The sequence below is a fragment of the Myotis yumanensis genome, unplaced genomic scaffold (assembly GCF_028538775.1).
Source record: "Myotis yumanensis isolate MYYU_CA2020_CCGP unplaced genomic scaffold, mMyoYum1.0.hap1 SCAF_8, whole genome shotgun sequence".
Classification (NCBI taxonomy): Eukaryota; Metazoa; Chordata; class Mammalia; order Chiroptera; family Vespertilionidae; genus Myotis; species Myotis yumanensis.
The window spans coordinates 61,247,334-61,264,173 of record NW_027223759.1 but is presented as its reverse complement, the minus strand read 5'-3'; the positions used below and the strand labels follow the sequence as shown (position 1 = coordinate 61,264,173).

At 38.5% G+C, this 16,840-nt stretch overlaps 1 protein-coding gene across 11 annotated transcripts in view; it reads right to left on the bottom strand.

Annotated features, from left to right (window-relative positions):
* The window catches only part of NEB (nebulin), a 193,655-nt gene that overhangs the window by 69,231 nt on the left and 107,584 nt on the right, over positions 1 to 16,840 (bottom strand). For all 11 annotated transcript variants that reach the window (XM_070423008.1, XM_070423018.1, XM_070423007.1 and 8 more), the window contains exons 84-99: positions 16,716 to 16,823; positions 15,027 to 15,338; positions 14,027 to 14,230; positions 13,279 to 13,383; positions 12,615 to 12,722; positions 11,534 to 11,845; positions 9,314 to 9,517; positions 8,721 to 8,825; positions 5,123 to 5,227; positions 4,710 to 5,021; positions 3,903 to 4,007; positions 2,754 to 2,852; positions 2,457 to 2,558; positions 2,227 to 2,334; positions 1,238 to 1,549; positions 87 to 191 (exon numbers count right to left, since the gene is read on the bottom strand). In XM_070423008.1, coding sequence (XP_070279109.1) covers positions 87 to 191; positions 1,238 to 1,549; positions 2,227 to 2,334; positions 2,457 to 2,558; positions 2,754 to 2,852; positions 3,903 to 4,007; positions 4,710 to 5,021; positions 5,123 to 5,227; positions 8,721 to 8,825; positions 9,314 to 9,517; positions 11,534 to 11,845; positions 12,615 to 12,722; positions 13,279 to 13,383; positions 14,027 to 14,230; positions 15,027 to 15,338; positions 16,716 to 16,823 — 2,706 coding nt within the window. The remainder of the gene's footprint in view (positions 1 to 86; positions 192 to 1,237; positions 1,550 to 2,226; positions 2,335 to 2,456; positions 2,559 to 2,753; positions 2,853 to 3,902; positions 4,008 to 4,709; positions 5,022 to 5,122; positions 5,228 to 8,720; positions 8,826 to 9,313; positions 9,518 to 11,533; positions 11,846 to 12,614; positions 12,723 to 13,278; positions 13,384 to 14,026; positions 14,231 to 15,026; positions 15,339 to 16,715; positions 16,824 to 16,840) is intronic.

Genomic DNA, 16,840 nt, shown 5'->3' with positions numbered 1-16,840 from the left:
GTCGGGTCTCCCCTTACAGAGTACCCATTCCCACAGGGCAGGTAAGGAGGACAGGCAATTAGGTAAGAATAACAGGCTTTGTGTACCTGATTCACCATTTCTTGGTTTTTAGTAACCCTCACATGGTCCACAGAATCCAGGGGGATCCAGCCAATGCCTCGGAGCCACTCCAGGTCAGATTTGTAGACATTCTAAGAGCAGGAAGAAAGATATAATGCAGGAGAAATGACCAGACACAAGGTTACAGACAGCAGATTAAAAACAAAGTTTTTTCAGCTTTTAAAGGATTTCAATCTTTTGTAGCTATTGTCTTTTCCATTCAGTCATGATTTCATCTGTACAACTGAGCAATAAGTCTTGAACCTCTTACTATGAATGAGGAACCTCCTTCTAGTCAAGCCTGCCTCTACACTTCCCCACCTAGTTCCTGGATTCTCCCAGTGCACCCACACGGAATAAAGAGGAGTTACTAATATGATTCAAGTTCCACAATGCTCTTTCTGCTGAGGTTCAAGTTCAGCACCTGTGCCACAGGCAGTCTTTTACTTCCTGTTTCTGTATTGGTAGTGATGGGACCTATGCAGGGTTAGCTCCTTTATGTGCCTGAGCATCATGTCAGTGCATCCTGTTTATGTTCCTACAGATAGCTGGTCTCGGGTAGAGATCTTGATTCAGGCCTCAGTGCAAGGTGGCCTAAGCCATATTAACTACCCTAGCTTTACCACAGTCTGAATGAGAAATTCTAGGCCCTCATGTGGCTCATCAGTATTTTGCAACCATTTTGCTTTGATTCCTTGCAAGCAATACTTCATTAATGCCTTGAAGAATGAGATGCTTGGCAAAGCAAGAATGGGGCATTCCCAGGGCCTGGACTATTCTATCATGCAATGTTGTCAGAATCCCAACTCAATCCCCACCCAAGCCAATTATTATTTTAAATCAGTTGATAATTTTTTATGCAAATATGAGTGAGGAGTTGCTAATGCAATGGTACAAAAGCAGCAGATTAAACACAAAAATGAAGTGAGATTTACTCAGAATGCAGCCAGTAGGTAGTGCTGTCACTCACTCACTGCTCCTGATCTTGCTCTACTTCATATCCAGCTTCAGTTCCTCCTGGGCACAAACTAAATATTTATGGCTCCAAGTTTCAAAGAGTGGTGGTTCTGGAATGCTACTTACAATTCTCAGGGTATACTGTATGTTTCTAAGTAATTAAGAAACAAAAGTCACTTACATCGCTCTGTAGTTCATAGGCCTTCTTGGCCTGAATAACATCGTTTTGGTCAGGATGACATGTCCACTGGTGCAGGTAATTACGGTAATCGATATCGCTGATAAGGGACTGCCCTTGCTTGGCAGCCAACACCGACACCGTGTCAGCAGGTATGTTGATCTTGGCCTTTGTTTTATGATAGTCCTCTTTGTACAGTCGGTCATTCTGAATCTGGCCCGCGTGCTCAAACCACACTAGGTGGGGGTCATCCCTCATGGTCGGCACACCAACATAATGACCTTTTTGCTTTACATGCTCAGCTTTGTATTTCAGCTGGTGGGGAGAAGCATGGAGATGCATTCCATCAGCTTTGACAAGCACACAGGGCAAAAGGGGCGTTGGGCACCAACATATTCAGCACCCGCCCCCCAGCTTTTTGTGTTACAACCCCCACCCTGAGAATGAATAACAAAAACATTGAAGTAGATAAATATTAAAAATATCAACTTAAATATGGCGGGGGGGGGGAAGTCATTTGTTTTCTAATTCTGGCAGTATTTTATTTGAAGGCCTAGCAATCTTAGGAAAACCAGGGAAAAGAAGAAAAAGTGAAGATGGTGATGGATGTTAGCCAGATTGTGGTGATCATTCCACAATATGTACAAATACCAAATCATTATGTTGCACACCTAAAATTAACATAATGCCATATATATATATATATATATATATATATATATATGTCAATTTTACCACAATAAAAAAAATAAATAAGAAAAAGTAAAGAACTCAAACGATAGCCTTTAAAGAAACCAAGGATGGCGGGGTGGGGGGGGGGGGGCGGGGGTGGCTGGGGGGGGACTCCCAAAGCCCATGGGAAAAGGATCAGAAGGGAGCAGGTACCCCTACCACGCCCTAGGCTGGCCACGGTGCTACACCTTAGCATAACCGGGTTGCCCCACGTGCAAGGTCCAGCCTTTACAAAGTGCACTTATAACAGGATGAATTACCTCGCTCTGAACATCACTAGAATGATGGGCATGAACAAACGGCACAGCATCCGGAGGCAAAATGTAGCCTGTGGCTTTTTGTTTCTCCCAGCCTTCCTTGTAGAGGTACTAGAAGACAGAGGGCCACAGCAGAGGGTTACACTGAGGAGTCAGAATGGAGGGAGAAGTCGTGTGCAGACATCTCCGATGGTCCCCACCCAAAGTCCCAGGCATCTGGCTAAAACCCATACCTGGTCCAGTATCCGGGCTGCCTCCTGGGCAGTGTGCAGCAGGGGGGTTTCTGTGAGGGTGTACTTTGATTTGGTGTCATTCCAATCTTTCCGGTATTTAATCTGGAAACCAGAGGCAAGAGGTAAGTTATTTGATGTTAAGGAAGCATCATGTAAGCAGTCTAGCATCAGTGATCTATCTCAATGATTAAAATCTGTATCTCAGACAATGACTGTATGCTGAGTGTGAGTAGGTGGAAAAGCTTTGGAAACGACATCTTCATGATTGCAATTTTAGAACGGCAGCCATGTACTTACATCATTTAGGATTTCACCACTTTGTTTCGCTGTCACATAATCAACTCTGTCATCCACAGGAGTAAAATTCAGACTTTCGATTTTTGTACGATATTTATTCTATGGGAAAGAAAATAGCTTTTAGACAGTCGTAGTCACTGGTTCTGTGTGACCTGAGAAAGATACGTTAAATTTAAGGATTCTTTTCTACTAGACCCATACAGCACCATATTTGAATGGCATCTTCTTGGCAATTTGGCTTTCTTCTTAGCATTTTATTATTTATTTATTAATTGAAAATATTTTTATTGATTTCAGAGAGGAAGGGAGAGGGAGAACGAGATAGAAACATCAATGATGAGAAAGAATCACTGATCGGCTGCCTCCTGCACACCCCCTACTGGGAATCGAGCCCACAACCTGGGCATGTGCCCTTGACTGGAATGGAATCAGGAACCCTTCTGTCAGCAGGCCAATGCTCTATCCACTGAGCCGAACCAGCTAGGACCTTAGCATTTTGTTTTTGAACAAATGGCTGGCTTCTTATGCCTCCCACGGATTTTGAAGTAGCAGGTTTGCTTAGCTCCCGAAGTCATGCAATATATATCATCATGTAATATATATCATCATATATATTACATATATCATAATACTCAATACATTTTTTTAAACTGGACTAAGTTCTCTCAAAGTATTTTCCTGTTGCTGACAATATAAGTTTTTCATATATACAATTCCAAACATAATGAGTGTGCTGGATATTATATTATGGATGTGATCCCGTAGTGTCATAGCAACAGCACAGAATTATTTTTTTGGGGAAAAAAAGTATGTCTGGCTCAAATGACAGCAATTGAAATTGTTTAAATTGCTGATAGGTAATGACTAAACTTTGGCTTGTGTATTTTTTTTAATGCTTACCTGAAGATATGTTTAGATAGAAGAGAGAGAGAGAGAGAGAGAGAGAGAGAGAGAGAGAGAAACATCGATGTGAGAGTGAAACATTGATTGGTTGCTTCCCATATGCGTCTTGACCGGGGATCAAACCTGCAATCTTTTGGTGCACAGGATGATGCTCCAATCAACCGAGCCACCCAGCCAGAGCTTGTATATTTTTTTGTTCATTCTTTTAAGAAGTATAACGAATGACAGGATAAAATGTTAGAATACCTCACTGAAGATATCCCCAGCATATTTGGCGTGATTGACGGAAACAGAATCATTGGGCATCCACCCGATCCCACGCAACCATTCCAAGTCGGCCTTGTAAATAGCCTGTGAAAAAAAGGTGGAGGTAAAGTCAGCAATCCTACCCACAAGTCCTGTTTATTCTGTCCATTGGTCTGATGGAGAAATACAATTCAAGAATGATCTACTCAAACGGCCAGGCAGGTAACATGTAAATTAATTAGGAAGCCAGGTGGCAAAACTGAGTAACAAGCTGAGGGACATATTTTCTATTTAAGAGGGAGTAGCTTCCGTTCAGCTAGAGGTTATTGTCTGGGCTCAGGGACATTCAGAGCTTCCTCCTCTAACTTTTTAAGAGAAATAGGAAGTCCTAGATTTGTATACAAAAATTTCTGATCTAAAAATTCTGGCAACTTAATTCAAAAATTTTAAACATTGTGTCAACTAAAAAAGCATATCTGTGCCTACACCCTGTCCATGGACTGCCACTATTTTATTTATGATATAAACCTGTTGCTACTTAAATTCTATAGAAATCGTATTTTCACCTTAATTGTCCTTACCCTGTAACAATTAAGGGCTGTATTCACACTACCATTTATTTCTTGACACAAACTCTAGATCCTTTATGACTTTGGTGACTTTGATACCATACTACCAGGTGTAACTAAAACCAAATTCTTGGCTGTATGAAGACACGGAGATCTGATCCAAGGACTTAATGACATAAACTTTCTGGGAGTCCTGGAAAAATACAGAAGAGCTCATCCTAAAATGCAGCCCACTCACATCGCTTTGCAGTTCGTAGGCCTTTTTGGCCTGAATCACATCGTTCTGGTCGGGCAGGCATGTCCATTGGTGTAAGCGTTGGCGGTAATCAATGTCGCTGACCAGAACCTGGCAATTTTTAGAATGCAAGATGGAAAGCATATCCACAGGGCTTTGGAACTTAGTCTTGTATTTGGCCCAGTTCAGCCGATACTCTCGCTCATTCTGAAGCTTGCCAGCTATGAGGGCCCACCGGATCCTGTTGTCGTCCCTGGCGGTGAGGGTGCCCACGTAGTGGCCCTTCTGCTTCTCATGGTCAAGCTTGTATTTATACTGGAGACACAAAAACAAAGCAGATGGGTCACAGCTTGTACCCGCAGTGCACCTAGGGCATTTGCTTACAAAACTGAGAAGTTAACCCAGGCCACACTCACATCGCTGGCGATCTCCCGGGAAGCCTTGGCAGACTGTATAGGGATGGCATCCAGCCGCACGTCGCAGCTCATCTTCATTTCATCCCAACCCTCGCGGTAAATTTTCTGAAGAGAACAAAGGGTATCATTCCAGGTTCAAATTTACCAATAACTCCAAGGACTCACGTAGAATTATTATCAGAAGGGTGCAGTTTTGAAGACCCAGAGCCAGTTAAAGAAAAGGGGATAGGTGCAAGAATCATTCTGCACCATGGTACTGAAATATAAAATCATATCTGGAGTCAAAATATCAGAGATTGACCAGAGTTCTTTCTTTCTAATTTCAATCATAGCCTCCACATAGCTGTAAATGGTTTATGTAAAAGTGTTGAGTTGCTTCTTGGATTGGTAGCTTGGGATAAATTTCAGTTCAGACATGAATGGGCTAGTATTGAATTTCTTTATTCAATCATTTAATTTATTTAATTTTAAAATTCAATTCAATTTTATAATCTTCAAAAGTAAAAACTTTTTAAGTTTGTGAGGCTTTCCTCCCAATATGGTTTCTTAGATTTTATATGATTGATGATGCATATTGTTTGGGAATGTTAGATGTTCCTGCTGAGGTACAATTGGATATTAATAGCCATTTTTTAAGAAAAATGTAGTGTCTTTTTGTTTGTAAAGAGAAGTTAATTAAGAGAATGACTGGTTTACAGATAACTTTATAAAGACTATACTTTCAGGGATCATTTCTATAGTTCGTTACAGAGAAATTTAAAAATATACGTTCATATTTAAATAGGCACAGTCTGTATGACAATGTCACAAAGACTCAGAAATAACAGTAATTTCAATGCATAATTTAGAAACCATACCAATCAGTATGGGATCTTGAACAGTGAAGAAAGGAGAGGTGAATTTCAATTATTGATAATTTCATGGCCTTTGCATATCTGAAATATGAGTGCTCAGATAAATTTTGTCTTTGTAAGTATAGATACATTTTATAGGAATTTTCATTCAAGCTTTTGTAAGAATTTGGGTGGTCCTATTTTAACAATCAACTTGTTTTCTGTGCAAAAGAAAAAGTATTCTCCACATTTAAATGTATTATACTAGAGAATATTCAATGCAAACTTGTCATTATATTATTTTAAATTATTTTTGTTTTTTATTTATTTCATTTTGTTACATATTATTATTACATTATTTTTTCTCATGTCTTTATTTATTTTTGTTTGCTTATGTGGTCAAATGTATTTTTATTTGAATTAAAAATAAATCTGGCTTGAGACTAAACTTCTTCATCTACTAACTTTGGGAAAACATGAGAAAATTCCTTAATCATTTTAAGTTTCAACTTTCCTATTTGATAAAAACAAAATAACCATATTTTACTCATGTGGCTAATTTGAAGATTAAATGAGTCAATTTAACACGAATTTGCTTGATTACCTATAAAATTGTATACAAATATTCTAAAAACGTGCTTTCTAAATGATGGAAAGAGTTTTAAAGAGTGAATTTTATAAAGTTATAATAATGGGGACACCATGTGTAAAGAAAATGCACATTTTGGTTGACATGCAAATGGGATGTTTGATTTCTTCCCAAATACAAGCCATTCACATTAATATGTAAATATCTAAAGTTAATAACTTTACTTTTGGCATATTTTCAAATATTAGTCTTGCTTATATCATCATATCCAGCCGGGAAATTCATCATGCAAACAAGACCACATGAAACTTTCGAGAAAATTCCTGTCAAAAATGCCTCTGGATCAAACCAGAGAGCTGAGGAGGCCGTGCTCAAATGAAGAGCTGCCTCTCCACCCAGTCACTTGACAAGGGAACACTGCACAAAATACTGATTCTGGTCCTCCCCTCCCCGCAAAAGTATCAGGGCCCTAAAATTTTATTTTTTTTCCCAAGCCTTGGAAAAATTTAGCTCTCAAGTGGCTCATTATCATAGAGTTGAGGGCACACAGTTGGGCACGTGGTGAGGAATCTTTGCCTGGCAGGTTCCTTCTCTCATAAAGATGTATTACTTTTTGAAAGATGCAAAGTTTCAATCTATGGTGAATTGCACTAAGGAAGTACCCTTCTTCTAAGGTTATGCTTGTTTTACACATGAGAAACCTCTGAGATCCATGAAGGTGGTACCTTCTTGAACGTTGCTGCATTATGTTAACCACATAACTAAATTCTCTCATTTTATCTAACAGATTTTTATTTATTTATTTTAAAAATATGTTTTATTGATTTTTTACAGAGAGGAAGAAAGAGAGATAGAGAGTTAGAAACATCAATGAGAGAGAAACATTGATCAGCTGCCTCCTGCACACCTCCCACTGGGGATGTGCCCGAAACCCAGGTGCAGGCCCTTGACCGGAATCAAACCTGGGACCTTTCAGTCCACAGGCTGACGCTCTATCCACTGAGCCAAACTGGTTAGGGCTAACAGATTTTTAAGTTGATGCCCTTGCTTCTCCCAGGCATATAATGATTTATTCTGCAAATAATAATAATTTTGAATTTTTTTCTTTCCAAAATTTATCTCTTATTCTTACTCTAATTCAATTATTTTGGCTTGAATGTGAGGCTTACTCAGCTAGAACTTTCAGCACATTGGCAATGTTAGTGGGCATCCTTGTTTTACTCCTGACTTGAATGAGAAGTTTAGTTACTGAGGATGAGCCTGGCCTTGGATTTGAGATTTATTCTTGCAGTCACATCAAGAAAATACTCATTTATTCTTATTTTTCTATGACTTGATTTTAGAAAATAAGAACAGATACTGAATTTTGTTGCATGCATTTCCAAATCTTATTAAAGGAGCATATGATTATTCCCTTTTGTTCCATTACATTATTAGGTTTCTGAAAATAGAATCCTCTTGGAATTCCTGTATGAACCTTAATTGTTTGTGTCATGTATTTATATCCAATTTGATTTATTAATATTTTACTTAAGATCTTCCTCATTATCATTGGTTTAGTTTCCATTTGTGAAACTATTTGGACAAGTTTTGGTAACTGTAATGGCGTTTTTTCTTTCATTGGGCTCTATGGTAGTCTTTTTTTTCTCCTTAATGTTTTGAAAGAATTCTTCTGTAAAATCATCTGAGTGACCATGGCACTTGAGAGGAGAATGTAACGTCCTTAATAACCCTCTCAATTTCTTGCTATATGTTTTTATTCTTTTTCTGGGGTCAATTTTGGTAATTTGTAATTTCCTAGAAAATGCCCATAGTCCCAATTTTAAAATTAATTTGTAGAGTTTTGCAAAGAATTCTCATATTTCAAGTTCACCTGACTCTGTCATTAATTCCCCTTTCTTGTGTGTGGGTCTCTTCATTCCTCTTTCATCTTTCGTGTCCTTATTCTCTTCTCCCTTTTATCATGTTGACACTGGCGCACCAATACCTGACCCTGCCCAGTGACTCTGAGCCGGGCATCTGCTCCTTTCCTCTCTCCTGCTCCCAGACTGATGGTGAGGAGTCTTTCTTGCCTCCACCAATCTCCTCTCCCTTGACTATGAAGAGTTCCACTGGTGATATTGTAGCACCAACTCAATGACTTTCTAAACAAAATGGATTCTGTTGCGATACTTACATTGCTCACATTGAGGGCATTGGCTCTGGCGAGATTAATTTCTGGAGTATCTGGCATTATGTGGATCGAAGTTTTATCCTTGTCCCAAACTTCTCTGTACTTTGGCTATGGAAGGAATCAATAATAAAGAAGTTACTTCATAATTTGTAACTTTGCTAGTTCCAATGCACAACCCTTAATTTTTCTGATGCAAAACATTTTTATATCTAGAGTCTTTTCATATAGATTACTCAAATTTGATATAAAATCTGTATTACTGTATTAATACCTTTTATTAATACTTTGAGTTTCTGTTTAAAATTAGAAAGTAAATAATAAAACAACTCTGTCAACATTACTTATTAAAATATTTGCTATCATCAATATTATGTTTATTAGATTACTAGGTTAATGATTTCTTCGTTTGTTTGTTTGTTTGTTTTTGTTAATTCTCAACCGAGGATATTTTTCCATTGATTTTTAGAGAGAGTGGAAGAGAGAGGGAAAGACAGAGAGAAACATTGATGTGAGGGAGGAGCCTCACAGGGCCTGGGCAATGATTTCATTTATTTATAACACTAACCTAATTTTATTATAGAGAAAATGGTACTTACAATACTAATATTTTCAGCATTTGACTTAGCAAGGACAACTTCCGGTGTGTCGACGATGCTTGTGTACTTGAGGTTCACCACAGGTGTCCGGTAGACACTGTCTCGTAGGATCTCCTGGGCATTCTTGACTCTCAGTACTTCCGGAGACCCATCCGGCATCCAGCCAATGCCGCGCAACCACTCCAAGTCAGCCTTGTAGATAGCCTGGGAAAGAAAACAAAGTCAGCTAGAAACGGGCTTTTTAAAAAAATTAGTAAAATAGGCAAGCACTTTTGTATGTTACATTTTATCTTCCACAAACAGTAATAAAAAATGAGTACGCTCCTGACAAACATAACTTCTCATATACACAGTAGTGCTTTGTTCTGCCTTTCCCCTGTGGCAGGGGGTCCAAGTTTGGGTGCATGTGCACATTTTAAAAAGCAGAAAGATGTAGAAAGAGCTCTCTGCTTGGGGGATGCATGCCAAATTTTTTTAATAATATTAGATAATCATCCTACTCGTCAATGTGGAATTTAAAGCAATAATAATGGGCTCTTTAGTAAGTCCTCCACAAAGCAACTAGAATGATCTTCTCAAAGTTCGAAATTCAAATCTGCTGTCACCACATCCCCTCATCCTGTGACTTCCCATTGGTCCTAGGATAAAGATCAAAATCCCTAACATGGACTAGAAGGCAAGGGCTGATCTGGCACCAGTCCTGACTGTTCTCCCAGCCTCATCTTACGGGCGCTTCCCTTCGACCTGTGCATTCTGACCGCACCGGCCTTCTTTCAGTTGTGCTTTGCATATGGCCCCCTTTGCACATGCTGCTCATTCTGCAGGAACATCCTCTGTGTCCTCCTCAGAGCCACCTCCTACTCTCCCTTCAGAGCCACTAAATCAGCACTTCCTTAGATAAGCTTTCCCACTTCTCATAGAGTCAGAGATCACTCCTCGGCCATCTCACTATTTGCTGATATTCTCCAATTAGCACCTATTTCTTTGTTGTCGATGTGAATTCCTAAAGCCAGGAACTTGGTCTCATTTATTCTTTATTTACAATTGTATCTTTAGTGCCTAGCCCAACACTTGGCACATAATGTGTCTAATATTTTAAAAAGACAATTAAGAATGCAATCCCTACCCTAGCTTCACAATTCTGATCTCAGTTGTGTCTTTTTCCAAGATAGCAAGCACCTCCCTTTGAATTGGGATTTTTATTTTCTTGATTATCTAAATCTGTTTCCCCAGACATAGGTAAGTGGTAAACCATATCAAATTGCTTTATGTTAAACACCAGTTATTAATTTTATAAAAAACCAATGGTGTTCTTCAGAAATGATATTTTAATAACTAGGTAATAAGATATAAATACCAGGCTAAAAAGGTAGTAAGAGGAGTGAAAAGGTAAGAAATTTTCTACCTACATGAAGAATGACATATCTAGAATTTAGAAGAAAGGATTCTCAAAGAAGATTACATACACATTTTGAAATTTCCCTCCCTCATTCTCTAAGAACTTGATTGCTGTGCACGCCTCAGTTCACTAATGTGGGTCAGGTTAGTGAACAGACTGCCTTTCTTGAGAAAACGGCCTACATTCACCAGGTGGCAATTCATTTCAAGTAATGGGCGTACATCCTACAGGAAACTCATTCATTATGAGAAAGCATCTTTTGAAGCTTAGGGGAACCAAGTTCACATAATTAAAAAAAAATGGTATCCCTTCTATAGAAAAAATAAATAGCCTGAGGGAATCCATCATTTCCCAAACATTGAATGTGCATAAAATATGAGTAAATCTAAAAGCACTTCAGGTAAATTAATGAAACACCAGGTTGTAAAGAACATCAAGTTAAGGGAAACCAGTGAGTCTGGAGCATGCTGCTAACCTTTGAAATTAATTTTAAGGAAAATAGCCTAGTTCAATGCATAGCTGAAGGACCAGGACAATCCTTAATAAACTACAAACACTGCACATGTTCACAAGTCTATAGAACAATTATGAAAATAAAAACTTAACAACAAAAAACGAAAACTTTCTGAATAAACCCAGCAGGAAGGTAGACACTTAATAAGCTTGGTAAAATACTCAAGGGAAGTGCTTATGTAGGGGGCATTGTATTTTCCCACGCACTGGCAGGAGTGGTCAGGCAGAGCTGTGGAAGGTTTCCTTCCCGGGGACAGCTCATCCCTCAGGCACCTACCTTGGTGCTCCCTTCCCAGGCACACACTTACATCACTCTGCAGGTCATACGCTCTCCTGGCGTGGATCACATCATTCTGGTCAGGAAAGCAAGACCACTGGTGCAGGTACTGGCGATAGTCCACGTTGCTTGCTAATGCCTGGCCTTCTTTGGCAGTGTTGATGGACACCATGTCCCCAGGGATGGAGATCTTCGCCTTGTGGTCATTGTAGGCCTTTTTGTACAGCCTGTCATTCTGCATCTTTAATACATTTGCTGCCCAAGCCAGTTTAGGGTCTTCCTTGGCATTGCGACATCCAATATAGTGGCCTTTCTGTTTCTCATAAGCAGTCTTATATAGATACTGTTGGGTGTGAACAGAAGAAAGAAGAGTTGTTTTTCCAAATTCAATATGTCTAGACATTCAGTTCAAAATAGCTCCATTCCCTTAGATTCCTCTTTTTGGGGCACCACAAGCACCTCTAGGCAAGAACATTGTGAGCACCTCTAAGGCAAGAAGTGTGCTTCTAGGTTTTCTTCCAATACAGGCTTGTCCAGTGTTTCCCAAACTCCATCAAGGTTTGGCACCCTCACATGTTTTGTCACAAACATGTACCAAATGTACTTCATACTTTAAGTCAATTTGATCCTTTGTTTAAATAAATTTATTTTTTAAGTGTAAACTTACTTAAATTGTTATTTTAAAATTTATAATTCTATCTAAATGGGATAAAATCAGTATTATTTCTAGCACACATTGAAACACATATATAACCATTTTTAAAAATGCTTGTTTATGTGTTGCATAATATATCACTTTGAGAAACAACAGAATTCTTTTCACCTATAAATCTCCAAGTGCTAGTAAATTAGCTTATATTGAGAAGATATTGAAAATAAAATAAAAATCTGTGCTTAAACATAAGAAGAAGAGCAGAACTCAGCAGAGATGCATGAAGATCATCAAATTGTTGTAAAGTTGTTCTTAAATTTGGGATTTTAAAACAAGACACTAATAACAATGACCTCCACTTAAGTATAATTCCTGGGGAAATAAGTTAAAGATTAGTATGGCATTAACCCCCTGTGTGCCCACTAGTGTTTGTCAAAGCTGGGCAAGGAGGAGCTCTTACATCACTGGCGATATCCCTGGAAGCCTTGGCATGCTGGATCCCAATGGCATCTGCTCGCAGGTCATAGCCGGTGGACTTGACATCTTCCCAAGCTTGCTGGTAGTGTTTCTGCAATTGGAGATTGCAATGCTACAGTCAGTCTGAAGAGGGAGCTACTGACCAACATGCTAACAGTTATACTGAAAACTAATCTCCCCTAGAGCTTCATAAAATAGGCTGGTTTCATATTGAACTTATGTCCCAATCGTTTTTTCATGGAATTTAGTAAAGTTATCTCTTATACCTTTTTTTTTTAAGAAGGAAATTTAGGAGACAGGAAATCATGTTAAAATGAGAAAAAAATGTCATTTGGTTTTTAAAAGGAAAATCAATGATGGGTCACTAAAAAGAGAGCTAAGTATTATTATACATGCATAGGCACTTTTATGTTGTGTTTTGGCAAAACCACTGCATTTTTCCTTCCAACAAAGATAAAGACACATATCTCTAAACACACACACACACACACACACACACACACACATTAACTAAAAGACTAGAGATAAAAGGAATGGTAAGGAACTGTCTTTCATAAATACTTTCCGGAGAATATTGCCTAAAGGTTCAGTTAGGCAGGAAGGTTCAGAAAGCATTGTATAAAGCAAATGGGTGTGTAGTGCCTTACGTTGCTGATCTGCAGGGCGTTGATCTTGGACTGCAGCATCCCTGGAGTGTCGGCTGGCACATTCACATTAGCCTTCTCTTTGTCCCAGGCATCGCGATACAATGGCTGGTAAAAATGAAAAACAAAGGATGATTGACAAGTAAATAAATCAATTACCACATGAATGACATTACAATTAAAAATTCTCTTTGAAGGTTTTCCTATGTAAATATAGATCACATTTTGTTTTTGTTTAGAAAGTGCCAATAGTGACTTCAACAAGAGGAATACATTCATGCAAAATATAATATAAATGTAAAATGAGTCAGAAACATGGTAGTAAAAGAATCCTTTTGCATTTATTCACATGTAATTATCAGGCAGTAAACCTGCATTGTAGGTAACTATGATATTCCACAATGCTAGTAAAGTCCTGGTTCTCTTAACTAAAATAACTTTAATAATGTCTAACATTGCTACCCCTGGACTTTTCAACTTATTTTATGATTGAATACAAAAAAAGATGTCAATTTCTGATCATGATATTAACTGGTTGACCAGTATTATAGGCAAGGTCTTAAAATGCGTTCAAAGTATACATCAGAGTCTGTGAAACATGAAGATACCCACTACACTTATAGTGAGCAAAGAGTTATCTAAGCAAATGAAATGTGGATACTGTTCATCGACCGACTATATAAAATTCTATCTGGATATATGTATCTTCAGGATTCTGATGGGTATTAGCAGTTTAAAGTTCACAGCTTACCTCGCTGATCTGTAGAGCATTGGTCTTTGCCAGAATGACTTCAGGCGTATCAGCAATGCAGGTGAATTTGAGGGTCTCAGGCTTTGTACGATACAGCTTTTCATTGAGGAGGTCTTGGGCATTCTTCACTCTCACCACTTCCACAGAACCCTCTGGCAACCATCCGATACCCTTCAACCATTCCAGGTCTGATTTGTACACGTTCTGCATGAAGGAGAGGATCACAGAGTGCAGGAGAGTCAAATTTGTAGTAGAGCACAATGCCAACAAACCACACACACGATCTCTGTTTAAATCAGCTGGGTGGCCAATCCCACGAAACTCAAGGATCAGCATTAAATGGTAACATTTGGGGGTAATGTCTCTGGCACAGGTCTCTGGGAGAAGCTCACAGGATCTATCCTCCAGGATTGGAGCAGGGCTGACAAGTGGCATTTGGGGAATGACAGACTGCAATGGCATAAAATGCGAAGTTGAGCTTTTGTGCTCACCACTTGGAATCTGCCTTTATGTACCACTGGGAATGCCTACGGATGTATCATCTGCAGGAATTTAGGGGGGAAAGTCCTTAGATGCACGTATAATGAGAAAAAAAATACACATCTATAAACGTTTTTCTCTATATACAAAAATATAACATAAATATATATTTCCTATATGTACCAGATAAACTTGAAATGCAAAATTTTCTTATGCTTAACCTGTTTCTGAAACTTAGGTATCTGATAATGTATCACAAATGTACTGGATCATAACAACTGGGACTGAAATTTTCTACCTAATTACATAGAACAGCAGAATGATTTTCATCTTGATGGATAAGGCCTTGTTGCATAAGAAGGAATCCCTATAAGATTAAAAAATATTCAGAAAAACTCTACTATCATGAAATGTACAGACTATGCTAGGTTCTTTCTATGAAGATTACATCCCCAGGGAATACACTGTGATTACACACACAGACACACATCTCCCAAGGGTCTGGTGATAATATACGCACATCGCTCTGCAGTTCGTAGGCTTTCTTGGCCTGGATCACATCATTCTGATCTGGCAGACACGTCCACTGGTGCAGATAATTGCGATAATCCACGTCGCTAACCAGGACCTGGCATTTCTTGGCTTGAACAATTGACATCATGTCCAAGGGTGTATTGTAAATTCCTTTAGACTTCTCATAAGCTTTCCTATATTCCCTGTCACTCTGGATCTTGGCAGCATGTATAGACCATACCAATTTGGGGTCATCTTGTAGGCTGCGGAAACCCACGTGGTGGCCCAGTTGCTTACGGTAACCTTCTTTGTATTTGTACTAAAGTGGTGAAAAAACAGGTAAAAAGACATATGAAAATAATGTATTAGAGAACTTTTCATGACATGTTTCAGAATATTTTCTTAATATAAATTGGCTTGACATTGGCAGTCATTATGTACATCAGCTCACTTTAAGGAAATTAGAAAGGGCTATTTAGATAGCTTTAGAGAGGACATGAGTAAATCAGGAGGGACAGTATGGTAAACAAGAGTAATAAAAAAATAATAATAGCTAACATTTACTGAGCAATCACTCTATGCCAGACTCTATTATGAGTGCTTCAAATGTATTAGGTTGATCCATTTGATATTGCTGATTTTTTAGTTAAAAATAGTTGCAATTATAAATTCATTTAATCCTCACAACATCTCTATGTGGTAGTACTATTATTATCACATATTTCAGATGCGGGGGGACACAGTAAGGGTAACCATCCCCAAAATTGCCTGGCAAGTGGAAACATTAGGTCAGATGGTCCCCCAAGAGTACTGAAGGTACTTCAAGTAGGAAAAAATCATGTGTGACTTAGAAGACAGACAAGATGTATGTTTCAGGAATGGAAAGAAGGTTGCTGGTTTGAATCAGAAGATGACAGTAAAAGACCCATGGATAAGAGTTTGTGGTCCACGCTTGTCCTCAATGTCTTAGGACTAGAGTTAGATAGCTTCTCTTTCCCATATTTAGATCTGATCGGTAAATTTGGACAAAAGGGAGATAGAAAGAATGGGAATAAAGCAGACACTGTACTCAGGTGTAGTTTTTATAGATAAAAAGGAGGAAGAAGATAGAAACAGCTGGATACATGAAATAAAAAATAGAGAAGAATGGGGAGAAAGGGAATAAAGATGGCTTAAAGATTTGGAACTAGGGGGGGAGGGGCGAACTTGATAGGATAATTGTTTTGACCATTAGTAAGTTTTAAAAGTACTGTTAAATGAACTTCAAAAGGTTACTAAGAGCATTATACATAAGCCTCCAGCATAAAATCTTGTTTATAAAATGTGATTTCATTCTTAAGTCTTCTTGTTTGACACTTTCACCTGTGATTTATATTTATGGAGAATGTCAGAAATATTTTGGGGGTAAAATCACATTGTATCGGTTCCTGAATTTTCCCCAAGAATTTCACACAGACTCTTCACGATTTTTTTCTCCTACTTAGAAACAACTTAGAAGTTATTTACACATGTACCTCATTTATGCTTACCTTAATGTTCTTTTGTCCCATTTTAATGTGTTTTAAAATAAAGTCTTTAGTGTAAGACAAAACATAATCATTTGTCTAGATCTTTAAAAAACACCCAAATTCTTGAAAAATACTCTGTCTATCTGTTGCATGGAGGAGGAGAACCACAAGGAAACAAGGAGCTGTACCTCACTGGCGATTTCCCTGGAGGCTTTGGCATGCTTGATTTCAATGGCATCTGCTCTTATGTCATAGCCTTTCTGCTTGGCCTCATTCCAGTCTTTCTGGTAGAGTTTCTATTGAGGGAAAAAAC